This window comes from Cnephaeus nilssonii (genome assembly GCF_951640355.1).
Source record: "Cnephaeus nilssonii genome assembly, chromosome: 19".
Classification (NCBI taxonomy): domain Eukaryota; kingdom Metazoa; phylum Chordata; class Mammalia; order Chiroptera; family Vespertilionidae; genus Cnephaeus; species Cnephaeus nilssonii.
This window is the reverse complement of record NC_137090.1, coordinates 31,033,833-31,061,561: the sequence shown is the minus strand read 5'-3', so window position 1 is coordinate 31,061,561 and position 27,729 is coordinate 31,033,833. Positions and strand designations below refer to the sequence as shown.

General features: G+C 53.2%; 2 protein-coding genes across 11 annotated transcripts in view; both read left to right on the top strand.

Moving 5' to 3' along the window:
- Positions 1-7,889, top strand: part of NF1 (neurofibromin 1) — a 232,559-nt gene extending 224,670 nt beyond the window's left edge. For 6 of the 10 annotated variants that reach the window (XM_079799233.1, XM_079799237.1, XM_079799232.1 and 3 more), the window contains one exon: positions 4,262-7,889. In XM_079799233.1, coding sequence (XP_079655359.1) covers positions 4,262-4,404 — 143 coding nt within the window. In that variant the 3' untranslated portion in view covers positions 4,405-7,889. The remainder of the gene's footprint in view (positions 1-4,261) is intronic. The other 4 variants (XM_079799239.1, XM_079799238.1, XM_079799235.1 and 1 more) reach the window with 1 other exon arrangement.
- Positions 7,890-16,064: 8,175 nt separating this feature from the next.
- RAB11FIP4 (RAB11 family interacting protein 4) overlaps positions 16,065-27,729 on the top strand; it is a gene marked incomplete at its 5' end in the record, with an annotated part of 105,464 nt that continues 93,799 nt past the window's right edge. Inside the window, one exon of the mRNA XM_079799242.1 lies at positions 16,065-16,223. Within this exon, the coding sequence (XP_079655368.1) occupies positions 16,065-16,223 (159 nt within the window). The remainder of the gene's footprint in view (positions 16,224-27,729) is intronic.

Below are 27,729 nucleotides of genomic sequence, written 5' to 3'. Positions count from 1 at the left end.
TGTCAGGCCAGATCTATATCCCCAGTTGTCAAAATAAACAAACGCTGATACCTGCCTTCAAGGAACTCATGTGCAAGCAGAGGAAATGGACATGTAACTTAAACAACTATAACGTAATGTAATTTACTCGGTTCACTAAATTTGAGGCAAAAATGCCTTTTACTCAGGATTTGCATCTTTATCCGTAATATACCACCACAATTCATTGAGCATAGTGCTTGTTAATACACTGCTGTAGAGGATTCCCAGCTGCTTCCGCCCTGCATGGTTGTCACTGGCTGCATGTTTGACCACAGCTCATCTGTGGGGGAATCCAAGCTAGCCAATCAAGACCTTGATTGAAGTTTTTACCTTGATTCCACTTGGGTGGTGACCCCTGGGTTTCTGTCACTACATGGATTTTTGCTTTTGTGCCCACTGAGGGTCAGAAGGGAGAGCGTGGGGTGTGAGAGAAATGGATGCAAAGCTCCTGGGAGGCCTCAATGAGAAGCAATGCAGCACAGAGGTCTGCTGACTAGTTTAAAACAGCAGGGACCAGTACAGGTGGATTCTGTCTCCATTGGAGCAGAATAGCTGACAATCTGACAGTTTTTCTTTCCAATAGAATGTTGAGACCAAATCCTTCACCAACTTCTAGAAAGGTTTCTAGATTCAGTTTTAAGAGGGTAAAAAACAATGAATGGTGCCAAAATTCTCCAAAGTGGGGATGATGCTTAGAAACCTAAATGCCATAACTAGATACTAAGATCATTCTTGTCATACCACCTGGCTTTTTCAAGATGCTATGTTTTGGTGTAAGTATAATGCAATTTTTATTTTATTGTTTTCTTAAAAATAACCGTCCAATGTTTTCATGTCAGCTTCTCCTTTGAGCCTTAATGTACAACATTTTTGCTGTGCAGTTAACTTAGGAGTCACAGTCATACCACATTTACCTGTGTGTGAGTGTAGAGTTGGGTCATTAAATAGGAAGAAAACACACACACAAACAGGAATGGAACTGAGAAGAATATTGAATCTGAGAGCAGAGGTAGGACCTCACCTCTCACATAGCATTGAATCTTTGGGTTATGCGTGATGGGGCTAAGCCAGTGAGTGATACTGTAACTTTTTTTCCAGAGAGAGGAAGGGAGAGGGAGAAAGAGAGAGAGAAATATCAATGATGAGAGAGAATCATTGATTGGCTGCCTCCTGCACGCCCCACACTGGAGATCGAGCCCGCAATGGGGTCATGTGCCCTGACCAGGAATCCAACTGTGACCTTCTTGTTCATGGGTCTATGCTCAACCACTGAACCACACTGGCCAAGAGATACTGTAATGCTTTTAATTAGAAGGAACACAGGCTCATTAGGAAAAAAATAGGAAATTCAGAAAAATGGAAGAAAAGGTCACCCATAATTTCACCACTCTTAGATAATCACTATTAACATTTTGGTACCTCTCTTTCCAGTTTCTTTTCTTTACATAGTTGAGGTCATAGTATGTATAAAATGTTATAGCTTGCTTTTTTACCCTTAAAATGTAACTGGAGATAAATAAGGCTTTAAAAATTTTTTATATAGAGGTATGAAGGTTATTTGCTTAACAAAACAGAAAGTGGAATATTCTTAGTGTTTCTTTGAAGTCACCTTCACTTTAGTGACTTAATCTATGTGACTACAATTTATATAACTTTAATTCTTTTTTTGTTTGTTTTAATCCTCACCTGAGGATATTTTTTCCATTGGCTTTTAAAGAGAGTAGGGGAGGTGGAGAGAAGAACATCGACGTGAGAGAGACACATTGGTTGCCTCCTGCATGTCCCCTGACCAGGGCAGGATGAACCTGCAACTGAGGTACATGCCCTTGACCAGTAATTGAACCCGAGACCCTTTGGTCCTTGGGCCAAAGCTCTAACCACTGAGAAAACTGGCCAGGGCTAATTTTAATTCTTAATATCACTGCGCAGGCCCTTGTCCTCAGAGGCATTGCCACCGTGCACTGTGATGACTGCTTTCCTCCAGAGTGAGCCACAGCCTAGCAGTGGCTGGGCTGCGCCAAACGTGGCCACACAGAGCCCAGGGCGGCAGGGTGCCGGCAGAGAGCCACTTGCCCTCCTGGGTACTTTTATTCTAGTAGAAGAAGGCATATACACAAGTTGTGATAGTGTGAGCAGAATGTAGTAAATATACATGCCATATAAAATCAGGAGGGGAAAAAGGAGAGAGAAAGTAGTTCTGGTAGGAGACAGAAGCTGCATCAGGAAGGAAACATGAGAAAAAATATGGGTTGAATTTTATCCTGAGAGATAGGCAAGGCCATTAAAAGAGCCTGATCAAACAAGTTCAAGGTACATTCAAAAGATAATGAGCAGCCTTCTTTCAGTTTTGTTGCTTCTTTTTTTAAATAGCTCTGGAGAAAATGTTAATAAATATGCAGAAGAGAATAAAAGTCATCCAGAACTCTGTTATCCAGAGAAAAGTTCTGTGAACACTGTGGTGTGTCTCCTTCCCTTCATCGTTCTCCACATGGTTAGATTAGAACCGATGCCGACACTGCTTGGCTCCTGGAGACATGTTGCTGGCATTGTCACTCACGAGCAAACACTGACAGAAGCCCAAGTTCTCTGATAAGTTCCTGACGGCGAGTCTGCCTGAGCCCGTGTTAGTCAGGCCTGTGCCTGTGGACACCTTACACCCTGACTGAGTCTAAGTCTGAGTTCAAGGGGAGGGTGTGTGGCTCCTCGAAGGTACTCATTGCAAATCTGTTCTGTTCCTGTTCACGAGCCAACAAAGACATGGGTGGGTCTACATACATTTGCTGGAACATAGTCTTAGACTTCAAATTCTACTTTTCATCCCAAAGTGAAAATTTTCCCATTCTCAGATTTAATGTTTAAGATTCAAATGGTACAGATAAGAATAAAGTAAAAATTGCCTGAAATAACACCATCCAGAGGTAACATATTTTGGCCAGTGTTTTTCCAGCCTTTATCATCCCCCTACTCCTAAATTATGGTCATCTTTCTGTATCAGTAAATATCAACCAGTACTTTTTTTTTAAGCAGTCTATTTCAGGGAGAGAGAGAGAGAGAGAGAGAGAGAGAGAGAGAGAGAGAGAGAGAGAGAGAGAGAGAGAGAGAGAGGAAGCGAAACATCGATTGGTTCTCCCACTTATTGATGCATTCATTGGTTGATTCTAGTATGTGCCCTGACCCAGGATCGAACCTGCAACCTTGGCGTATCAGGACACCACTCTCACCTACTGAGCGACCCGGCCAGGGCCAGTACTTTATATTTTGGTACAAATTGCTAACATGCTCTCCGGCTGGTTGCTTTCCCACCAGTAGTTATGCTAAAGGTGGGTATAACTGGTCTAATTATTTTGGTAATTTTATTGAAGTGTAACAGACAGAAAAGTACACAGACCATATGAACTTTTAAGTAGTAAACACTTAAAATCCAGCACCCAGATCAAGAAACAGCATTACTAGCACCCCTAAAAGCCACCCTCAGCCTTCTCTCATTCACCACTTCCCCGAGGTAACCACTGTTCTGTTACCTGTCTAATTTGTAATCTTTGCTAATCTGAGGGCTAAATAATATGTTGTTTTTGCTCTGGTCACTGGTATGAAGTCACTACTTAGACTATTTGTAAAACGCATTGTAGGGCCCTGTTTGGGAGGTTTCATCTCCAGCAGAGAAATGAGTGGCATCTGTTGAAGGTGCGGAACATGAGCTGGCTGGCCACAGTGGAAAAGAGGTCAAAGCAGTGTGGTCTTTGTGGTATGCTGTTTTCTCAGTAAACATGTGAGTTCCTTCGGGACAGGCACTGAGATTAGAGAAATAAGAAGCTCTGCCTTTCTTTGAGATGACGGATTTCAGTGTCTTCTGTAACTGCACAGTGCGGTGTTCTGTGTATGGACAGCAGTAGGGATGTGCGGCGAGAAGCTGACCTCTGCTGAAAGCTGCTAGGATGACTTGGAGGAAGGAGTTCTTGTCTTCCCTGCTCGCCTTGAGTTCAGCTCAGGCCGGCCTGCCTCTAGCAACTTCCCGAGGGTTTCTTTTCCTTGTGCTGTTTTTCTGCTGTGATAGCAAAAGTTGCTTACCAAAATGTGAGGTTTTCTGTGTGACAAGGTCTTCATAAGCATTCTAGCAGTTGACTATTAGAATGAAATGTGCAAAAACAGTCCTCCAGGCTGTAGCTTGTATACAAGCCATGAGATCCCATCCTGGCCCTCACGCCAGAGAGGGTGAAACTGCTGCTCTGTTTCTCTCCAGGAATCGACAAGGAGAACGTTGAACTCTCCCCAACCGCCGGGCACTGTAACAGTGGACGAACTCGCCATGGATCCGCAAGCCAAGTGCAGAAGCAGAGAAGCACTGGCAGTTTCAAACGTAATAGCATTAAGAAGATCGTGTGAAGCTTTCTTTGTTTCCTTTTTCAAACAGACCTGACGTACGTACGTACCTACGTACGCGGGCTCTGCACTGGGGACCCCTCACCACCGGCTGGGATGCTGCACTTCCTGGTTCTAAAGAGCCCACCCGGCTGCCGTGATGCCAGATGATCAACTCTAGGAAGCATTGCCTCAATTAATGCTGCTTTTCCTGTACCTGTTTCTCCCTCCTACGCTCGGTGTGTCTGGTTTAGGCAAGTGTGCAGATCAGCTTCGGAGAGTGTGGGAGGGCAGGACGCTTGAACTGAGAGCATGGCAGTGGTGAGAGAGACTGGATCCTTTCCTCCTGCCGGCTGGGAAGGCCATGGGCACAGAGCCCGCCTCTGGTTTCCTCTTCCTCAGACAAAGGGAAGTGTCGGTCTGTGTACACACTTTCCAAGATAGACGTTTATGGGAGAAATAATATTATAACCCCAGTATATTTAATCCGACTTTTAGCTGTGGACTTTTTTTACCTTACAAAACCGAAGGAGCCATAAAGGTCAGGCCTCAGTGGCTTCATACCATTAGCCACAGGCGAGGTACTTCGGGGGGTGGCGGGATTTACTATTTTGTAGTGGGTTCTTAAGAAATACTAACACTTGAGTATTAGCAATAATTACAGGAAAATAAGTGTAACCACATATTAGCTTAACATTACCGAATTACAGCGATGGGTTCTGAGGCCTTATCCAAACTCAGTCATCCAAACTAGTTTATTTTTTTCCAGCTGATTATGTTTTAATCTTTAACTATGCTAAAAAGTTGTTGTTTTTTGTTTTTATAAACCAAAACTATACTAAGTATAGTAATTACACATTTTCCGCTCCTCCTCCTCTTTCCTAAATAATTCTGAGCAGGGTAATCCATGAACAAAGGGTTGAAAGTTGTTCCGAGAAGGTAACTTGTATAGATGTTTGCATTAGCTCCAGAGCAACATGAAATGGTACGTGACTTTTTGAGTAGCTATTGCTTTTACTTTGCTTAATAATTTCCCAGAAAGAGGGAGTATGGTGTATATTAACAAAAATGTCTTTGACAAAACATAGTTTGTCTTATATTTTTCCCCTTTCCCTCCAAAAGAATCAGGAATTTCTTTAGCCAAACATTTGGGTTGTATATGATAGAATTGCATTTAATCACTGTGAAAAGACTAGTCAGCCTGCATTAGTGTGACTGTAAGGGACCTTAAGAGGTGCTGCTCTACTGAATGGGACGGATTATCATGGCGTGGCGGTTTCCATAGTAACGCAGACCCAGTGTCTTTGGGGTACCTGCAGTGTGCAAAACAATTCGACTTCAGTGAGCATATAGTATCTAAACGTTCCGATTCAGGACTAACCCATATTTATTACAAAAAGATATTCTCCCCGAGTCCCAGGTTCCCTTCATACATTAGGATGTAGTGGCTTTGAGAGGGGAGTTTCCTGTAGTGCTGTTTCCTAGTGGATTTCAGTAAATTCAATTCCACAGCCAATCAATGAATAATGGTACATGTAAGTGTTCTGGTTTTAATAATATAACACATTTCACATTTATCCACACAGTAACAATGTAATATGTTCATGTAAATAAAATTGCTTTTGATATTCAGAAATAACAAGAATTTAATCTTTTTAATTTGTTTACAGTCCTGGGAAAAGTAAGAACCATTTGCCAAAATAAAAGGAAAAAAAACCTTAGTATTAATAGGTATTTTGACATAAAATTATTGGAAAATATTGAAGACAGGTGCAATTAACTAAACTTTTGTTTTTAACTATCGTAGAGGCTGTATTAGAATAGATTGTTTATAATAACAGAGCAACTAAGACTATAAAGAATCTAAGACTAGCACTGGGTGTAGAACAGGTCACTGACAACCCAGTGCCCAGGATGCCAAGCTGCTGTCCCGGTCTTGGCTCTCGCACAACCCAGGGCTTCGCGGCAGGTTTCACCCCTCCTTGGCTCCTGGAATAAAGACCAACATGAGCCTTCAATCATTTCGGTTTCCTGTTTTTCTTCTTTGTCGGTTAGTTTGGTGCACATGACAGTGGGTATTGTTGTGCTGTTTTCCTTCTCTCGTCAAAATAGATAAACTTCCAAAGGTTTACTGTTAAAAAAATATTTATCTTTCCATAAACACGTTTTCCAAGGTATGGTATTTCTGAAAGGTATGCACTGCCCTCTAGTGTAATGAATGGAATGAATTCACTTGAAGTACCTCCTGAAATGATCAGCGTTGCACAAATCAAATTGAACCTTCTTTGAAATACAAGCATACTTTTGACCAGTACATCCTGAGAATTTGAAAACTTACCAAGGTTTAAAATTTTCATTGTTTAAAGAACTTCTGGCTTTTGAGGAAAATCCAGCTTTCCAAATAACTAAAATGCCCAGGACGTAAGCCTCTCATGTATGCTCCCCTGAGGGATGAAGTACTTTTCCAGGCCTCATACCTGTAATCTGCTCGGGGAATTCTGATATTCAGAGCAAGTTGCCCATTTTGCAAAATCTGATGCAAGTTCCGTAAAGGACATTGTAGGTCATGTGATTTTGATTTGTGGATTTTCCCCTGACTTTTTCAAGAGGAAAACATTAACTCATCCCTATCTATTGTGCGTAGTCTGCCTGTTTTACCACTGCCCCAGCCCCAGGGGTGTGCCCTTGTTTGCCAACATGGAGACACGGCTCCCTAGCTTCGGGGAAAGTGGCGAGTGCTGTGTGCTTGTCTCTCTGCACCTGGTCCCTCCTGGGTGCGGCGCCTGCAGGTCCTGAGCCAGGCGCCCAGGTCAGAACGCAGGTTCTGGGGGCCGAATGGAAGCAGGCAACCCTCCCTGCTTGGTGGGCTTTCGGGTTTTTCAGTTTTGTTTTAGGTTTTCTTTTTTTTTTTTCCATTTCCCCTTCATCCCCTGGCATAATGAGGCATGTCTTAGTCAATGTTATGCAATGGACTTTTACGAAAACTCACTTAGTGTCAGCCACACAATTTTTTTTAATGCAGTATATTCACCTGTAAATAGTTTGTGTAAAATTTGACAGAAAAGTATATTTACTACACTGTAAATACATGTGATGATATATTGTATTATTTTGCTTTTTTGTAAAGCAGTTAGTTGCTGTACATGGATAACAAACAAAAATTTGATTATTCTCGTGTTAGTATTGTTAACTTTTTCCTGCGACTGCGTTGCATCGTTTAAAGAAAATGCTGTGTATTATAAACTTACATTGTATATGATAACTCCCTCTCCTTTCCATCGCACCTCCACTTCGGCCGTTCCCTGGTCTGCACCCCTGTAACATTGTAAGCAGCTGTTCGCCAGCAGGAGAAATACTGCCCAGCAGACAAAACCGGTCATTGTAGGGGACATCGTAGAATCCTATTTCAGACCATTGTTCCCCACCCCATTTTCCTCCCTGTGTATGTACTCCCCCCCCCCTTTTTTTAAGTAAAATGTAAATTCAATCTGCTCTAAGATGTGGGGAGTTATTTAATTTCTTCACCTGCATCAGCTCGGCTTCCTCACCTTCCTCCACTCCTCGCTGATCTTTTGAAACATTAAGGCCGTTTCCTTTCTTTGAAGGACGTCTTGGGTTCTTCTCCACCCCTCCCACCCCAGCGCCAGCCCCACCCTCCGGCCTGTGGGTTTCTATTCCAGAACCTCTCTCAACTGTTAAAAGGAGTGATCTTGGTGAAAGGTGTCGGAAGGAAAGGTTTCCCTCTGGCCTCTTAGGGTTCCTGGCTGGGCATGACAATGAAACCAACAAAGACAGAGTAACAGGAGAAAAGTCTACGAAGTTGTAAGTTTTAGGCGACACAGGAGCCTTCGGAGGAGTATTTCTGCGCTGGGTTTAGGAAAGGGGGGTCCTTTGTGCAGAAACACAGCAGGTTGGAGGATGCGCCAAGTGTGAACCGGGACTGAGCGAGGCCTGTTTGTTCTGGCCTTGTCTTTGGAGACAAGGATGCCCCTTTCTTCTGGTCACAGGGAGGGCACCTCTCACAGGAGGATCTGTGCCCCGTTTCAGGGGAGAAGGGCCGGGGAAAGGTCAGCATGACCTTCCTGCCTCAGCCATGTTCTCAGGCTCCAGCTCAAAATAGTCGGTATGCCAAGGTTGCCATATTTGGGTTTTGTGTCCTGAACCCCACCCCCCACCCCCAAATGTTTTTTAGGGCCCGCCAGACCGAGGGTGACTCTCTTCTCTGGGATAAGCTGCCTTGACTTCTTTTCAAATGAGCAGTCGGTCAGAAAAGCCAGGACACCTTGAGATTAAACAAAGGGCTGAAGGGCCCATGAGCCAGGCCCTTGCTGGTGAGAGGCAAGTGCTGAGGCCGCAGGTCCCTGCCCCGGAGAGATGGCTGGTACTGGGCCACCCCACACCTCTGAGGCAAAGGCAGTCTCCAGCTGTGGCCCTGGGGGAGGGAGAGATCAAAACTCACTTCCGGGTGCCCAGGCTACAGACCCCGGAGCAGAGAATCCCAAGCACTGCAAACAGCCCTTCTCCCTGCATCACAGTCACAAGTAGGGATGCCTTTAGGGTAAGGACCCTCCGTCCCTCGCAGCTCCCTGAGGGCCAGGGTCCTGTGGTTTATCTTGTGTGGGGTCCCTGTGCCCACGTTTTGCCTGCACAGTGTTTGCCTTCTGGGACACCCTGAGGCTAGTCCGGGGATCTGAACTGCTTGGCCAGAAACATTCATTCCCATGGGGGTGGGGAGGGGCAGGAGGTGCTGGGAGAATAGTGAAAATTTAACCTACGTCACAGTGTTCCCCTTTTTCTAGGAAGCAGTCCAACACCCCTGACCCCCAAGGCACGCCCCTAACGATGGCAAGGCATTTCCCTCACCCCTCGTTCCCCCTGGTCTCCATCAGTAAGACGTCTTGGCTTGCTCCCTGGCAGGATTGGTGACTGAGGATTAGGGTCTTGAAAAATGACCAAGAGCTTTGTCCTGGTGGAGATATGTCCGTTAAGCGGTTGAAATAGGGTTGTGGAGTCGTGACTGTGTAAGGAGGTCACCGTGGCTGTCACGGCGTGGCCCGGAGAGCATGCGCAGCAGGGATGCCTGGTTCCTCCTTGCTTTGTCCCACTGTGGGGACTGCACCCTGATCTTCTTTATTTAAAAACTCCATAAAGATATGCCTTAGTCCCAGGCTGGCCAAAATCAGGGGGCTCTATCTTTGAATCTGTCCCCCAGGTTAAAGGAAGATGAGAAATGAATGGGAGGGATACTCTTACCAACTCGGTCATCACAGATGGAGGCAGGAAGGAATTGGGTGATCTGCACCTTCAGCAAAAACACTACCACCGCCACCCACGCTCATACCTGGGATTCTACAGGAGACCAGGAAAAAAAAAACTTTATTAAAATACTGAGTCTTGCGTTAGCGGCATCTAATCATTTATGAATGAACCCCAGCTTCAGCACCTCTTGGAAATGCTTCCTGGTACCACGGGCCTTTCTCCTGGTCTAGTAACAGCTTCCCATCCCAATGCTGTGATCTCCAACGGTCCCTGTCCTCTTGGTTACGCCCTGGGCCTCCGTGTGCAGGAGCCAGGCCTTGCTCAAGGTGCCCTACATTGTTATTGAATAACAATTAAGACTCTGTGTTATCAGGAAACCATATAAGTAGCTTTAATGGGAGAAAGACCCCATTCATAATAGCAACCCATGCAAATCCCTCCCAGTGCGGATTTTACCATTCAGGGCCCTCCTCCTGGGTGACCCAGCTGGAAGGAGGACCTTCGGCTCTTGGCAGTTTCATCTCCACTTCTTCCTCAGGGGAGACCTTCCGCTGGCCTGGCACTGCCGGCTGCCCCTCACCGAGGCCTGCTGCATGCCAGGAGCTGCACCAAGGGCTGCCACACGCCAGCTCTGTTGCCTCCAAGAGCCCCAGGAGGTGCTGCTATAATTAGCTCTGTTTTAAGGTGAGGGAAATGAGGCACACAGGTGTTATATGATTTGTCCAAGGAAAGGGGCAGCAGGTAGGGAGGGCATCACGGAAGTAACTCTAGGACAGCGGTCGCCAACCTTTCGGACCTCACGGACCACCGGTTGGCGACCGCTGCTCTAGGAGAGTCCACCTGGAGGTCTATAAGAGCAGAGTGGTGAGGGCAGCTCACTCAGGGAAGGCTTCTTGGAGGAGGTGGCATTTGAAGAATGGCTATGGGGGTGGAGGAAGGGAGGATATTCAAGGCAGAGGAAACTTTATGTGCAGGGCAGCTGGGCATTTCATTGGTCAACTCCATGTGGAGTCATTGTCTTGGACCCAAGGCCCATGCCACATATAACTCCTGGGAGTAAGTGCTTAACACGTGTGTAACAGTGTGGTAGGTTGTGTTGCTGTTCTGCTGTGTCTTACAGGGCACAGGCAGGGATCTGACTGCAAAGGGCCTGTCTGCTTGCTTGCTTCCCATGCTGAAGACATAGGAGTTTTTCTTTTCGACAGCAGGGGGCAGCAGAGAAGGCTGGAAGCAACGGAAGGCCGGATCTGAGTGGACTGGAGGCAGGTGAGAGCCCGGCAAGGAACCCGGGGGTAAATGCTGGTGCCCTGGCCCACAGCCACTTTTAGGAGCCATTTCTTTTCTGATGAAAGGATCTGGAGCCCAGCTGGGTAACATACGTCCGATGTTGGCATTCTCCTTGGGATCCTGGAAGGAACATTAGCAATCAGCTGGTCCTGCTCCCTTCTGAGGGCCAGAGGAAGATCTGGGTGGGCAACTGCCTTTAGTAAAACCTCTGGCTTCCCAGGCACCCCTCCCAGTGAGGAAGGACAAGGTCTCAAGATGCCCTGCTCACCCTGGACACCCCCCAGCGCTGCCAGGGCCCTGAGCGCCCCCAGCAGTGCTGGCTGGTCTGCAGGCAAGCTCTCTGGCTGAGTGCATTTCAGGACAGGTGAGAAAGCGTAGGGCTCACCCCACATTCTTCCTCTCCAGACCATACACTGAGTGGCCAGATTATTATGATCTCTGAACGTATAATAATCTGGCCACTCAGTGTATTTGTATCTCAAATGGGTACCAAAAGTATTCTAGACTTTTGCTGGAGATCAACCACCTATTTGCCCTGAGCTTTCTCTCAGCCAGTGCAAAGGGGAAAACTGATCAGGTGTACGATTTATAGTATCTTTGATATCAAATAAATGAGGTACTCAAGAGAAGTACACTGAGTGGCCAGATTATTATGCGTTCAGAGATCGTAATAATCTGGCCACTCAGCGTAATTACTCACGGTTAAGACAAAACAAAACAGCAGGTTGTGAGCAGGAAGAAACTGACTCCTGCCCCAGTTCTAGACAACACGGACGATAAAGGGAAGGCCCACAGATGAGAATCAGAAATGCTTCCCCTGTTTCTAAACCTCTCTGTGCTGACACTGTAAAAACCTCCACGTGCCAGGCACGGCGGGAGGTGCGTTACATTCATTTGCTCATGAAAATCCTGCAGGACTCTGCAAGGTAGGAACTACTGTCCCCACTTTACAGACAGGAAAACTGAGGCCCAGAGACATTCACTTGTCCAGAGTCATAAGCTAAACAGCAGCAGACCTTGGTGCCCAGCTCAGCTGTTTGGGATTCCAAAGCCTGGCCCTTAATAACCTTTCATAACTTCCGCATAATATTTATCCCACAGGTATTCGTTTCCTGTGGCTGCTGTAACAAATGCCCACAAACTTGCTGACTTAACAACAAACATTCTCTCACCGTTCTAGAGGCCCGAAGTCTGAAATCAAGGAGTTGGCAGGGGCACACTCTCCCCAGAGGCTCCAGGAAAGATGCCTTCCCTCGCCTCTCCCAGCTTCTGGGGCTGCCGGCACGCCCTGGCTTCTGGCTGCATCCCTCCGACCTCTGCCCCCGTGGCCACACTGCCTCCTCTTCTGCTTGTGTCAAATCGGCCTCGGCCTCCCTCTTGGGAGGACTCCTGTGACTGCATTTAGAGCCCACTCAGCTCACCCAAGACTCCTTTTCCAACCAAGGAACGTTCACAGGGCCCGTGGGTCAGGACGTGGGTACCGTTTGGGGGCCATCTTTCAGCCCACCACACCATATTTGCCCATTCCTCCCTCAATGTGTCCCTTCACACACTTTGACTGTGTGCATTTGGCATTGTGCTCGGAGCTGGGAACTAGAAAACCAAAAGAAAAATGGCACGGTCGTCCCTGCCCTCTGGGACCTTGTGGTCACTGCGCGACCTTTCATACCTACTTCCCAGATGCTCTTGATAAATAGCAGGAGTAAGAGACGCCAGGACAGTACAATCGCCGGAACTCACTACGTGTGGCCCTGATCTGGCCAGCTGCTACACACACACACACACACATCAACTCACCTGACGCTCACCGCAGCCTTAGCCCCTTGTGCAGGGTGGCCCCACAGTCTGTACTTGTCACCTCTGCACAGAACGCTACAGGAGCACAAGGGAGAGGCAGCAGGCAGGGAGAGTGTGGTCAGGGAAGGCTTCCTGTAGGAGGTGCCACTTCCACCGAACCTGGAAGGACAGGAGTTGGCCAGAGGAAGTGGGATGAGGGAGGGGGTGCGAGCCAGAAGTTACCCCAAGCAGGAGAGGCCTACGCCGGCAGATGGGTTCTCAGCAAACTCGACCTGACCAAACTCCTGTTTCTCCCTAGAGAACGGGCCAGACCCCAGCCGCTGCTCCCTGAGTGTTTCCCAGATGTGCCAGTTGAGGCTGTGCAGCTGTTGGAGATGCCCTGGAGGGAGAGGGGAGGAGGGAGGCTCCCGCCTTCTTGCTCACCCCTCCCCTAAAGGGGCCTCTTGCCTCCTCGAAGCAACCCCTCCACCCCCAGGTTCCCAGTCTGCAGCTGGGCCCTGATGTGGGGGTTCTTTCGCCACATCTGTTGGAGTTCTCAGACCAAGGAGTTGGGAGCCCTGGGGATCTGGTCCACCTCTAACCACCTGGGAACTTGGAAACTGCACCAGCTCAAAGGGTCCTCCTAAGCGCCGAGCAGGCCCTCCTGGGCTCCCACAGCCTGGACCCTCAGCACAGATCACGTGATGTCCTGACTGCCAGCTATGGGCTCAGCAAGGCCTGTGGCTGCTCTCCTCTCTCTGTCCCCCGGCACTCAGCAAGAACAATGACAACCAGGGGAGTGCCTGTGTGCGCCCTGCTGGCCCCACAGGCAGGACCCGCCCACGCCCACGTCCCGCTGGGGAGATAGGCAGCCCCGGCAGAGATAAAATTGCCTAAAATTGCCGAGAGGAAGCTGGCAGGAGAGCCAGGCTCAGGCAGGCAGGGCTCCCTGAGGAGGGGACGTTTGAATCTGATGTGAGCCTCTTTGGGGAGAACCACACATCTGGTGTGGGCTAAGGGCTAGGCTCACCTAGCATTTGTTCACGCTCAGATCCGAGGCACCAACCTCTGCCAACTGATGGGGGGTGAGGTCTCCCAGCTCCCCTGGTCCCCCATTTTGGGGAGTTCGAGAGCCAACTCAGCAGCTCCCAACAGGGGGTAGCCCCAGCTCCTGCCCATCTCCTTGCTGAGCTGAGCCTCTTGGGTGGGAGAGTACAGGCCTGAGCTGCTGTGCAGGAATGAATGTGAGGGACCCGGGTCAGGCAGCGGCCCCAGCTTCCACCCCCTGCCTCCAGCCTCTTCCGTTCCCCTGCTACCCCTGGCTCTCCTCCTGCCCTGCCTCCATGTCACAGGACGGGTGCAAGGGGAAGTAATGCGCACATGGGCTCTATCTTCACTCACCCCTCGGAGAGCTACTGCTCTTACCCCCATTGTACAGATGAGAAAACTCGTTTCTTCTGAGGAGCATCCAGCTGGCAGAGAAAGCGGCACGCTTCCTAAAACCCCTACCCCCAGGCCTCCCCCTTCCCACTCTCCCACATCTTGGACTCACCAATCCTCAAACTCAGAGCTCTCTCTTCGCCGAGGGTGCTCCTGTAGGAATTAAAGTGTCAAGGGCGAAAGGGCAGCTAAAGGTCAGGTTCATCCCTGGAGCTTCGGCCTGAGAACCTGGCACCCCATCAGAGGTGGGCCATGGTGGCTGCTGCGTAGGAAACATCTGGAGTTGAGCCGGAGACCACAGAGGTGGAAACTGAGACCGGAGAGAGGAGGCCACACAGGCCGAGTGCAGAACGGGGCCCAGCCTCGCCTGGGATCCGTGAGTCCCTGCACTGCCCTTGGAAATGATGAGGAAGGGCCATCTGCTCTGGGCGTCCTTCCTCTGGGCCCTCTCTCGGCTGGAGATCAGGGATAAGAAGGTGATTAAGACACACCCTGCCCTGAAGGGTTCCCAGCATGGTTGGGGAGATGGGCACCCCACCAGAGAATTATAAAACTAAGTAGGAATCTGGAGGAAGGCACCAGAACTCGGCCTAATGGGCAAGGTGGGGTGGCATCAAGGAAGGCTTCCTGGAGGAGGAAACCTTGAGCTGGAAAGTATGCAGTGGGGTGGGCTCAGTGGAAGCCCGTTTGGGGGTTGGGGGCAACGGGTGCCACAAGGGTCTGGCATGCTGAGCAACAAGGTAGAAGGAGGGAGGAGAGCCAGGCCAGGTCCTGTAGGGCCCCAGGCAGGGCTGGGTGTCACCGTGAGCAGCTGTGGGAACGGCTCAGCTGAGGGCTCCTGGGAGGAGGCTAAGGTCCAGGCCTGGATGCTGCTGCCAGTCCTTAGGACTGAGATTCCGTCCTGGGCTCTGAGCTTGGGCATCCAGGACTCCCAGGGAGCAGAGGGTGGGCACCCTGGGAAGGGAGGGAACCTCCCCCAGGTGGTGGGTGTCCCTGAGGCCTGCACAGGCAAGCCTAGTGGAAGTCCCTAGCTTTCCCTTTTTCCTGCTTGCCCCTGGTCTTCTCTCTGCCTCCCCTGCCCCGGGGTCTCTGCTTCTCCTCTCTGCACCCTCCCCAGCCCAACGCTGGCCCCGGAGGGCTGTTAGGGAGGCCCGTGTGGCCCCAGGCCTGCAGACTGTTCTTTCCAGGCAGCACAGAGAAAGTTAAGAGTAGGGGGTCTAGATCCACCCAGATCTGGACTGAATAGGAATCCTGGCCCTGCCTCTCCCAAGCTGTGTGGCCTAGGGTAGGTAGTTCAGCCTCTCTGGGTCTCAGCTTCCTTGGAGATGGCTGTCACAATCGAACACACTGTATGAAGCGCCTGGGACACACCGAGTGCTCCGTACCCTCAAAGGGGCGGAGATGGGCGGGCCTTGGGTAGGGAGACTGCGGGGCGGGGGAGAGGCTGTCGGGTGGTCCCAGCTCAGGCCACACGACTTCCCGAGAAGAGGCGGGGCCTGGGGCAGCTCCAAATTCCCGGACACCTGTCCCCCCCCCCCCCCTCCGGGTTTTCCAGGGGAGGAGACGAGCTCGGTTCTCCGAGGGAAACTGAGTCAGCAGAGGCGGCGGCGGCTCTGGGCGTGAGCGGTCAGCCGGCCCGCGCGGCGGCCCCACTCGGAGCCGCGCGGCTCCTTTTGTCTGCAGTCCCCGCGCCGCCGCCTCCGCCCGCCTCCCGCCTCCCGCCCCGCGCGCCCGCCTCCCGCCCCGCGCGCCCGCCCCGAGCGGCGGGGCTGCGGCGCCGCGCCTGACACGGCCGCCGCCCCCGGGCGGAGGGAGGCTGCGCCGCAGACCCACGCGGCGGCCCGGCCCGGCGGGCGCGCGTGATGGCGGCGCGGGGCGGGCGGCGGGCGGCGCGGGGCTCGGGCTAGCTGCGGGCGGCGCGGATGGCGGGCGGCGCGGGCTGGGCGGGCGCGCCCGCGGCTCTGCTGCGCTCGGTGCGCCGCCTGCGCCAGGTGTTCGAGGTGTGCGGCCGCGACCCCGACGGCTTCCTGCGCGTGGAGCGCGTGGCGGCGCTCGGCCTGCGCTTCGGCCAGGGCGAGGAGGTAAGGGGACCGCGCCCGGCGCCGCCCATCCCCGGAGCCTCCGTGGCCCCCACCCCGCTTCCCTCCCTTCCCCCCGAACCCCCTCCTTCGCCCCTCCCCCGCTTCCCTGCCGCTTCTCCGGCCCGAGGCGGCGGCGGCACCCCGGGAGGAATCCGCCGGTGCCGCGCCTGCCCCCGCCTGCCCCGTGGGACCCTCGCTCCCACCCTTAGCGCCGGCGCTGCGAGCGCCATGCCCAGGGCGTCCTCGCTGCCCACCTTCCTGCCCCGCAGGGCCGGCCCCTCTGACCGACCCGCACCCCACTGCTGTTGGGGGCGCGGGGCTGTCCGAACCTGGCCGGGGCCCCTGGCCCCTGCGCACCCCGCGGGACTGAGACGCAGAGGTCTGTGCGCGGGGTTCCAGGCGGGGCCGGAGCCTGGCGGGGCCTAGCCGCGGTGGGGGGACAGCCAGGGGCGCTCCGCAGCCTGCCTCCCGGACGGCACCCCGGCCTGGAACACAGAAGGCGGTGTCTGCTGGGACCCCCATTCTCGCTCCGCTGGGAGGCCTGGCTGGCAGCGGGTTGTGCGGGCGGCGGCGGGCCTGCCGAAGCCAGCCCTGGGAGGCAGCGGCCCAGAGTGTTTCCTGGGGCGGCCTGCGTCTGTTTGGGGAAAGCAGGAGTGATGCTGGTTGTCATTAGGGCTGAAGTCAGAGGAGGGGCGCCGCTCCTTTCCCTCAGTGTCCCCTCATGCCATGGGCACAGGGACTGGTGACGAAGGCTGGGGGGAGGGCAGGGACCCGCCTGGCAGTGAGCATCCCCACCTCCTGCAGCTGTGCACTCCGCAGTGGTCAGGGGACAGAGGCCCAGGGCAGTGAGTTCCCAAGGCCTCGGGCTGTGCATGGGGAGCAGGGGGCCACGGGCCTCAAAGGGGCACCGGCTGGCGTTCTGTGCCCAGGACAGCTCCAGCCTGGCATTTCAGAGTACAGGGTACCCAGGGCCTGGCTCGATGGGGTCCCTGTCTCCCTGTCACCTGCATGTGGGATGGTAGGTCATCTCTCCCAGGCACCTGGGTGTGGCCTGGACCTGGGAGTCCCCGGGAGCGGTAGGTGGAAGTGGATGAGGCAGGTGTCAAGTCTGAGAACTCAGGTAGCCCATCCCAGGGTGATGGCACTGGAGTTCCATCACAGCCCACCCAGCCTTCCGGCAGACCTTGCCCGCCCGCCCTCCTGCTCCTCCGGGCTTTGCTCAGGGGCGCTTTTTGCAGCCACCAGGGTCTTCTCCTTCCACAAAGGCCGGCCAAGCCCCTGCGCTCCCCTGAGGCAGGCTGAGCAGCCCCCGGGCACAGGGAGAGCCCCGGCTCCTTCCTCCCAGGACACTGGCTGCAGGGAGGAAGAAGCCACTGGCTGTGGCTGGAACCGGGAGTCCCAGAGCCCGGAGCCTCAGTGGTGGATATCATCCTTCCAACCTCTGGTAGGAGGCCCCGTGGGCTCAGCCCTGATCCCCCAGCACCCCCTCCCACCTATGCCCTGGCTGGACAGTTGTTAAAACCTTCTCCCTCATGCACTCTAGAGCCAAACCTGCTTGTCACATAGTCATCGAGGTTCTGCACAGGGACTCACACGGGTCTGTCTCCTGCGTGGCAGCCTTTAAATATTTGAAAACAGCGCTCCTGCCCCCTTCACTCCTCTCTACCCATCTTCCCTTCTCCAAGCCAAATAGCCCCTGTTCCTGAAGCCCTAAGACATTCCCACGTGACCCGACAGGGGCCAAACCTCCGGCTTCTAGCCCTGGAGCTGCTACTCACTAATTGTGTGACTCCTGTTTTCCTCGTTACAACATGGAGGGGCTGGACCAGGAGACCCCGCGGGGCCGTTTCAGCCCAGCCCTCGCACAGGCAGGTGGCTCCGAGGGAGGCCGCCTTTTGAATGGTGCACCTCACTTTCCACGCCCAGGGATGTTTCTTAGAATCCTCTGCCAAGCCAGGATTCTCTCCATCCTGGAGGAGGGTCAACGATTGCTTTCTACTTAAAGCACAATCTTACATTTTTTCAGAAGCAGTTTATAACCACTGTAGAAAATTGGAAATATGGAGCCCGGCCAGGGTTGCTCAATGGTTGAGCATCGACCTATGAACCAGGAGGTCACAGTTCGATTCCCGGTCAGGGCACATGCCTGGGTTGCGGGCTCGACCCCCAGTGTGGGGAATGCAGGAGGCAGCTGATCCATGATTCTCTCTCATCATTGATGTTTCTCTCTATCTCTCCATCTTCCTTCCTCTCTGAAGTTATATATATATATATATATATATATATATATATATATATATATATATATATATATATAAAGAAAAGAAATATGGACAAGCAAAAAAGATATCATGTTCCCATCTCCCAGGGAGCCCCACTGTGACGCCTTGGTCACGTGCTTCCAGAGCGGTTTCTATGCGTAGATGTAGATTTTCTCTAGAAAATGAGATCATGCTGTGCATACTGTTTTGTAGCCTGATTTTCCCCCAGTTAAATGATTAGCATTTTTCTGCTTCAATAAATTCTCAGCTCATTTAATATGCAGACCTTATTCAGATTTCCTAGTTGGCCCCAAAATGTCAATTCTTTCCTGTTTTGTTTAAATTAATTTTCTCTCCAGATTCCTGTAACTGTGTGGTGCACCCAGTTGTTGTGACCCTTAAGTCTCTCTTACTCGAATGCAGCTCTTCTTGTTTTTCAGCCCTCCCTGCTGAAGAGATCAGGCCTGTTGTCTGTGTCAATGATTTCTTGTGTCAATGATTTCTTGAATCTAAACCTGTTACTTGGCCCTATTCCTACCAAATTCCGTCTTGTCCATTTCATTCCACTGTAACAGACACAAGAGAGAATATCAGATCCTCGCTCTGTCACTCTCAGAGGCTGCGCTGCCCACGGGTTCGAGAAGCTGGGCTTTCTGTGGGGATTCACGAGGCTGATTGCGAACACAGGGCAGGACCACGGACAGGGCCTCAGAGGGGCGGTTCTGCTCTCGCTGTATGGTTGACTGAGACCCATAGAAATACATTTTGCATCCCTACTCACTACACACCGGCTTCACATACACATTACAAAACAGGATTGTCATTTCCCTGCCGGTAGGGCTCCTTTCAAAATGCTATGTATCCCACGGTTTCTATTTCGTTTGTTTACAAACGAGGTAGAGCCCTGGCTGGTGTGGCTTCGTTGGTTGGAGCATTGTCTTATACACCAAAAGGTAGTGGGTTTGATTCCTGGTTAGGACACATAACCAGGGAACATGCAGAAGGCAGCCCACCAGTGTTTCTCTCGCACCCTCCCCCCCCCCCTCTGTCTCTGACTCTCTCGCTTCCTCTCTCTAAAAATCAATAAAATTTATTTTTAAAAATAAAAAACAGGTAGAGACCTTGATTTCCCAACCCACTAGTGTTCCAGGGTGGACAGCTACCATTCGTCAGATATAGGGTTTCGTGAACACCAATTATCCACTTTTTACCAACAACCCCCGGAAAACCAGGGATAGCAGAGTCAAATGCTTTGCAAAAACCAAAATATACTAGGTTTCAAAGTATACAATAAATATTCATGAGGCCATGCTGATATAAATAAATGATTCAATGAATGAATAAATAAGTACTAGGAAACTCTCCTGTACAGAAATAATTTCTGTAGATAATTGCTCATCAAGGAGGGGAGCTGTGAAGGTGACTGCCTCCCGCAGGGCACAGTGTGTGAGGAGGGGAGAGAGGGGCTTTACAGGGGAGAAGCTGAGAAGCACTCCTCAGCCAGGGGTGGTCAAGGTCAACAACAGTAATAAGTCGGGCAGATGTGGGGTGATGAGAATGGCACTTTACCTCTAGGATCTTCCTCCTAAAACCATCGCCCCAGTCTGGTCATGAGAAAAGCATCGCACAAAATTCTACAGGACACCTGGTTAGTACTCCTCAGGCGTGTCAAGGTCATCAAGGCCAAGGAAAGTCTGAGAAACTCCTAAAGCCACGCGGTGCCCAAGGAGACAGGGCAGCTAACTGTGCGGTGGCATCCTGGAGGGGACCCTGGCACAAGGGGAGGACAGTGGGTGAAAACTAAGGAACTCTGAGTCAAGAATGGACTTTAATTGGAAGAGAAACGCTAATAGGCTGGACTCTGATAGCCCCCTAATGTATTGACCTAGGGATCCTAACAGAAAAGAGGAGACAAGGAAATTTTATGGAAACATGATCAATGTGTGAGACACAATGCTTGGCCTTCTGAAGAATGTAAAGCGCCCTGGCCGGTGTTGCTCGGTGGTTAGAGCATCAGCCTGTGCACCAGAGGGTCACGGGTTCGATTTCCAGTCAAGGGCATGTACCTCGGTGGCAGGTTCGATCCCTGATTGGGGTGTGCAGGAGTCAACCAATCAATGTGTCTCTCTCACATTGAAGCCTCTCTCTCTCTCTGCCTCTCTCTCTCTCTCTCCTTTCTCTCCCTCTACCCCTCCCTTCCACTCTCTCTAAAAATCAAGGCAAAATATCCTCACCTTCAAAATAAAAAAGAAGCCAAAACCGGTTTGGCTCAGTGGATAGAGCGTCGGCCTGCGGACTGAAAGGTCCCAGGTTCGATTCCAGTCAAGGGCATGTACCTTGGTTGTGGACACATCCCCAGTGGGGGGTGTGCAGGAGGCAGCTGATCGATGTTTCTCTCTCATCGATGTTTCTAACTCTCTATCCCTCTCCCTTCCTCTCTGTAAAAAATCAATAAAATATATTTTTAAAAAATAATAATAAAAATAAAAATAAATAAAAAAGCAGAGGAATGTAAAAGTGATGGGGGGACACCGCTGTCCCAGCCTGGAAGCCTATGGCACAGTGAGAGCAGCACCGCTACGCCGTGTGCATAACCGCTGGCCCCGGGCCCTGACCCAGCTGACCCCTGAAGTCTTGTGTTCTTTTCCTAACCTCTCTGTTCGCCCACAGAATGGGTGACAACAGTCCCCGTTCCACAGGGTCCTAAGGAGGCTTGAACAAGTTACGGCGTGTGAGGGGCTGAGTCGGTGTCCGCACGGCGCAGACATGCGGTCAGAATTGCGGCTGCGGTTATTGTAATTTCCTGACCGCCCGCAGCGTCTCTGAGAGGCTGTTCTGAGCTGGGAGCTTCTTGAGGCCAAGATCTGGGCCCCGTCTCTGGTGCTCTGAGCCCACGCTCCTTGTCCACCTGGTCTGCCGGCCCCTCTCACATCCTTCCAGCCGTCTGGGCTCATGGAAGCCATGGGAAGCAGCCAGATACACCGTGGGCCGCATTCCTGTTACATATTCTCCCTTTTCCAGTTTGAAGACTGTCCTTCTTGCTTGGGAAGTAGGAACAGGAGGAGTTGAGTGGAGTCTTTGTTAACACAGCAGCCTCTCCCCTACACAGAGGCTTGTCCCTCCTGCTGGGACTGGAGTCCCCTCCAGCATCCCAAAGGAGGCGGTGAATTATGTGGGGGTGGGAACTCAGCTTTGGCCAACCTGGGACGGGTCTGTAACTTCCCCCTTCTTTGCAGCCGTGCCACCTCCCCCCTCCCCCTCGCCCCCCGGGTGTGGCCAGTGGCACTGGAACAAGGTACCTCCTGTTCATGTCAAGCAGGAGATGAAACAAAGGCCCCATCTGGGCTCCCTTAGTCCCTCCTCTGGGCCAATGTCTGCCACAGAGAGATGCTGGCGCCGCCTGGCTTCAGCCTGGGGTCTGCGCTGGCAAAGGGTTGGGGTGCTAGGATGGGCTGAGACTGATCAGAAGCCAGGGCTGGGGTCCACCTTTGAGATTCCTGGGCTCCCAGGGGCAGGATAACCCTGAACTAAAGCTGGGTTCTGCCCCCAAGGAGGGGGGGTTGGGTGCTGAGGAGGAAGTAAGCATGCCCCTACGTCTGCGGCTGGAGCCTGGGAAGTGGGGAAGGGGCAGGAGGAGAGGCTCAGGGGAAGGCAGGGCCGGGTCAGGAGGGCTCGGCGGTTCTCTGTGGACAGGGGCCAGGCCGCGAGGTCAGAGGTGTGTGCTGGACCCGGAGGGGCTGTGACATGGGGTCAGAGAGGAAGACGGGCCTTCTTGGGCAGTGGCAGGATGGCAGAACTGCTGGGCCAGGAAGGCCTGCCGAGCCCCAGTAGTCACTCCAGAACTGTAACCTGCAAGGATCTTTCGGAGAACAGGCCGCCTCTGTGTGTCCCACCGGATGGGGGCCTGGGACAGACGGCAGAGCCGGCAAACAGAGGGAAGGCCCAGTGCTGTGCGCCTCGCAGGAAGGGTGGGGTGCCTGTGGCCCACGCGTGGAGAGCAGGACAGGAGGGGGCCCCGGGCGACCTGCTTTCTGTGTTTCTGCCCACCTGGCGCCCCCCTGAGCCCCTGAGCTTGGGGGTCATTGTGAAAGCGGGGACTGAGGCTGCGGCTCCTCAGGTGGGCGTAGGAGTGAGCACAGGCACCGAGCTCTGGGCCCCGGGTGCGGGGCGGGGGCGAGCCCCAGGTGGGATGCCAGCACCCTCGGGCCTCGGGCGCGCCTGCACCACAGTTTGGCTGTGCTGGGAGGAGGGCGGGTGAAGAAAGCCCAGAGTCAGGCCCATCTTGTTGGACATTCCTGACCCATCTGGGATCCAAGTGACAAACTGTCTGGGTTATAGCTTCGTTCCCAAGACACTGGGTCCTAGAGAAGCAGGAAGCTCCGAGTTGGGGAGGGCGTGGGGGTAGGTGTGGTCTGTGCCTCCCTGGGTGAGTTCCGCATGAGGCCTTCCAAAGCATCACCTGAGCTCCCTTGGGTGCTGGGCATTCACCCTGTTACTGGTGGATGCCTAAGGGTCAGGGTAACCGGGGAGGGCAGAGTGGCTTCCAGACCTGGGCCCAGGAACCTTCCCCAGCTCCAGAAAGAAAACCAAGGAAGCAGAGAAGGAGAGAGGATCCAGGCAGCGGCGGGGGGGGGGGGATAGGGGGGTTGTGGAAGCAGGTCAGAGGGAGGAGCGCTAGATGGTGGCTGGTGGCTGAGGGAGCAGAGCCCAGCGAGAGGCTGGGTGGAGGATTCCTGCAGGCCTCCCAGGGCCGAGGGGCAGGAGCCAGGACCCCCGGAACCTGGTGGATGGCTAGGAAGCAGACCAGGGCTCCACCACCTTCTGCCCGGTCACCCCTGCTTAGAGGGCAGTGCAGATTCGGGGCTGTGCGGCCGCCCAGTGCCTGGTGGGTCCCACCCAAGCGCCCTACCCTAGGGGACTTGGCACAGACAGGAACACCATGTTCATGGGTCCATTTGTATGGGGTTGGGGGGGGGGGGGGTTCTACGCCAGCCCCGGAGAGGATGTGTATGGGGCTCCTCCGCCTCCCGCCCAGGGGTCATCCCGCCCCGGGCCCTGAGCAGTCCCTCCGGGTTGAGCCTGATCAGAAGGGGAGGCTGACAGCTGGCTGGGGTTGACGGTTAGAGCTGGGCGAACCGGCCCCGGGCAGGATGGAGGGGAAATGCCCGCTGGCCTGGAACAGGGTGAATGGCACACCAGGGTTAACTGCTGTCCTCCCCTCCCCCCACACGATTGGGTGAACGCTCTGAAGTTTTTATAGAGTCGTCTTCATGGAAACACCTTTTGCATTTGGTGGTTGTCTTAATACTTGTTTCCAGGATTTAAAACTACTTCCCCCTTAACATCTTGCACACCTGCTCTAGGCCAACACTCTCCCGGCTCTGGGAGACAGGAGTGGCCTGGAGCTTGGGTTCCGATGAGAGACAGGCAAGGGAATCGGAATGATACCAGGTGGTGTCAGGCACTAGGAAGAAGCATAAAGTACAAAAGCCGATGGAAGGCTTTTGACCTTAGCATGACCATGGGAGGCCTCTTCTGCCATAGGTGGGCAGGTAGGTGGGGCCTGGAATGAAGTGGGGGGTCTACCTGGCAGACCTCTGGGCGTGGTTCATTCAGGCAGAGGCAGGAGGGCCTGGGGGTTAGAGGCACAGCAAACGTTGAGTGAAGGGAGTGGCCAGGGAGATGGGGGGGGCGGGCAGGGGGAGGCAGGGAGAGCAGTGGGGAGGTGTCGCTTCATCCAGGTGCCCGATGCTTTGGGTAAGAGCAGGGGAGCAGCAGGTGGAGAGGTGGCCGGATTTAGAAAATGAGCCCGTTGGGCCTGGGGTGTGAGAGAAGGCGAGAATTCGGAGGTGGAGGAGGGCTGGGCGAGGAGTCAGGAGTTCCACGTTGGCCTGTGAAACCCGAGATGCACCTGGTGTCCAAGCAGAGCTGTGGCACCGACAGTGGCTAGATGAGTCCAAAGATTGCACCTCAGCCCTGCTCCTCCTGGCAGACCCCTGGTTCTCTCTCCCCTTCCTCCTACCCCCGACCTTAGGGCTCACTGCCCACAACAGAGACGTTTACACGAGGAGGAAACACAGAACCTGATTAACCTGGGACTCAGCCAGGCTTGGGTTTGGGGGTCCATGGACTCAGCTGGGCTGGCTTGGGACATCTCGTCTACCGGGGAGAAAGATGTCTCAAGACGCCTGCCTACCCGTCTTCTGTCTGGGATGCTGACTGCCCATCTGCTCGGCCTCTCAGTCTGAGAGCTGCCCCTTGCACCCCTCCTGCGCAGAGTAAGAACTGGCTAGAGCCACACGAATTGCTCGAACATGCTGTTGGCATGACTGCCAGCCCTCTCTAGGGTATCTTGACTGGAGCCACCCCCAGCTGGAGTTGGGCTCTTTGCACCCTTCTTCCCTCACTGTCTCCCCCTCTCCCAGCATCTTCTAATCCTTGGAGGCTCCCCCGGGAGGCAACGCTCACAGCATCAATTCCTTGCAAACTGCTCCCCCCTGGGGTCACTGCTTAGGGATCTGTTGTCCATGCGCTTGGGGACAGAGGGAGCAAAGCAGCTCCGGACCCAGAAGTTAGTATACCAGTGATCCAAGAGGCGAGTGGCTTCCTGGTAGCTATAGTCCAAACTGTAGCTCTAAGGATGTATAAGTTCCCTTTAGATCTAAGACCCACGTCTCACGCGCTGTGGCACCAAACTCAGAGAGGATTGCCAACTTCCTCCAGAAGTATTTGTTGATTGCACATAGGCTTAGAGGGGCACTGTCCCTAGGGAGATCCCAGCCCAAGGCCATTGCCTGGACAGGGTGGGCAGAAGGATGATTCACACCCAGACCAAAGCTAAGAGGGGAGCAGGGGTCCTCGCAGTGCCGGTGTTGCTCTAGAACAGCCCTGCCAAGAGACGGTGACTCACTGCCACCCAAGGCAGGGCCGCTCCATCTGGACAAGGCTGAGCTGATCTCTCACACCGTGAGCTAAGGTCTGGCTCCTAGCACACCCATCTGCTGCTCATTCTTCCCTCTCCCCATCCATCCAACCCCCTACCTGCCCATTCAACAATGCATCCATTCATACATCCACTTATTCATCTAGCTATCCACTCATCATCTTCTCCATTCAAACATCTACCTGCTCATTCATCCATCCACTCAACCATCTGTCTACCTGCCTGTTCATTCACCAATCAACCCATTCATTGACTCATTCACTTATCCATTCATTACCCATCCACCCATTTCTTCATCCGTCTGCTCACCCATCCTTTCACCAGCCTCCCCAGCCTCCCCATCTATCCATCCACCACCCAACATTTACTGACTATCTACCATGCACAGGCCTAAGCACAGATCCAGGGACTTAAAACTACTTTCCCCGTAACATCTTGCACACCTACTCTGTGCATTTTCAGGGAGTGGCGGGTGGCTCCATATGGTGCAGGTGTAGGAAGGGCAGGCAGGTGAGAGCTCAGGCTGGGGCCGGAGTCACATGGTAACCTTATGGAGGGCTCAGCAGCTGGGACCGTGTGACTGGCTCAGATGACTTTTGGATGGGCAGCAAGACACCAGCACATACCTGCCCTCATTGGCATTAGCTTACTTCCCACAAAGGCCATTGGGTCTCCCAGACCTTACTGGGAGAACTGAGAGCCCAGGAGCTTTAAAAGGTGCTTATTATGATGGATGGACCTCAGTTTCCTTACCTGTAAAATGGGGACCACAGCCCCTATGTGTGGGACTGCTTGAGGATTGGAGAGAAAATATAAAGACCTAGCCCAGTGCCTGTGGGCATCGTTTCTTCTGTCCACCTCTGCATGACCGTGTTGGCGTCCTGCGGTTGTCAACACACGGAGTGCACTCTGCCCCTTTACTAGGTAGGGGCACTGGTACTTTCCCGGGCACGGGCCTCCTTGCTCAACGGCCAGTTTCCCCCGCAGCCACTCAGGACTTTCTGTGGGCAGAGGGGATGAGGGATGGGCTGTGCCCACTGCCTTCCTATTTCTTACTCCCTTTCACCCTCACCACCACCCCGAGAGCCCGAGAGGGGTCCAGGGCCCACAGCAGTGGAGCTGGAATGCAAACCCAGGTCTGTCTGGTTCCAAAGCTGCCCCCTTAGCTGCCCGCAGTTGGGGGTCCCAGGTTCTCCGAGGTCAGGAGAGGGGGAATGATCAGATCCGAGCTTCAGAAACCTGCCACTGCAGAAACCTCAAACCCGAGCTTCCTGACTTTCTGTACCTGGGGTTGTCTGGGTTCAAGGTGGGAGCAGTGCCTGGCAGGAACCTTAATGAGAAGTAGGTTGTCATCTGCAGGGTGGCGGGTGGGGGCACTGCCAAGCTCCGTGCCACGGGAAGAGGCTGCTGTGGCAGGTGACGGTGCCACCAGGAGCTGGGGTTTTAGGACAGAGGGGCCGCCTGCCTCCCGCCCTGAGTTATGCATCAGATGACGAGTAAAGGGCCGGGAGGCGTGTATTTCTCCGGCTGCTCCGGCTTCCCTCCGTGAGCGTCTGCGGTCCTGGAGGCGAGGAGGGCAGGCAGGGGCTGGGCTCTCACACTGGACGCTCCGCCTGCACCCTGTCCACGTTCCCCGGCTTCTCTATTTCTTGGCCCGAGATGCAGGTTCTTCCCAGCCACGGAGCCCCAGCTGGCCTCGACCCCTTCTTGCTCCCAGTCCCTTCCCTCTCCCTCCAGCGCCTCCGTTCAGGCCAGGCCGGCTTTACCGTTCCCTCTGTGCCATTGGGAAGAGGTTGGGAGCCGGGATCCTGGCACCAGGCGCACCTGGTTTGAGACCTGGCTCTGTCTCTTCAAGCCGTGTGACCCTGAGAAGTTACTTAATCTCTCTGTGCCTCAGTCTCCTCATCTGCAAAGTGGGGGTAACCTGAGCAAAATGTGTTACTCCTGAAGCACAGGTGACCCAGTAAGTGCTGTAAGCATTGGCTAATGTGACTGGCTTTCTGGGGGCACTGTCCGTTTTTAGTCTTCCACGGATCCTTCTGAGCACCTGCTGTGGGTCCCGCGTGGTGCTAGAGCAGTGGTCGGCAAACTGCGGCTCACGAGCCACATGCGGCTCTTTGGCCCCTTGAGTGTGGCTCTTCCACAAAATACCACGGCCTGGGCGAGTCTATTTTGAAGAAGTGGCGTTAGAAGTTTAAGTTTAAAAAATTTGGCTCTCAAAAGTACTGTTGATATTTGGCTCTGTTGACTAGTGAGGTTGCCGACCACTGTGCTAGAGGATACACAGGTGACTAGGACAGGG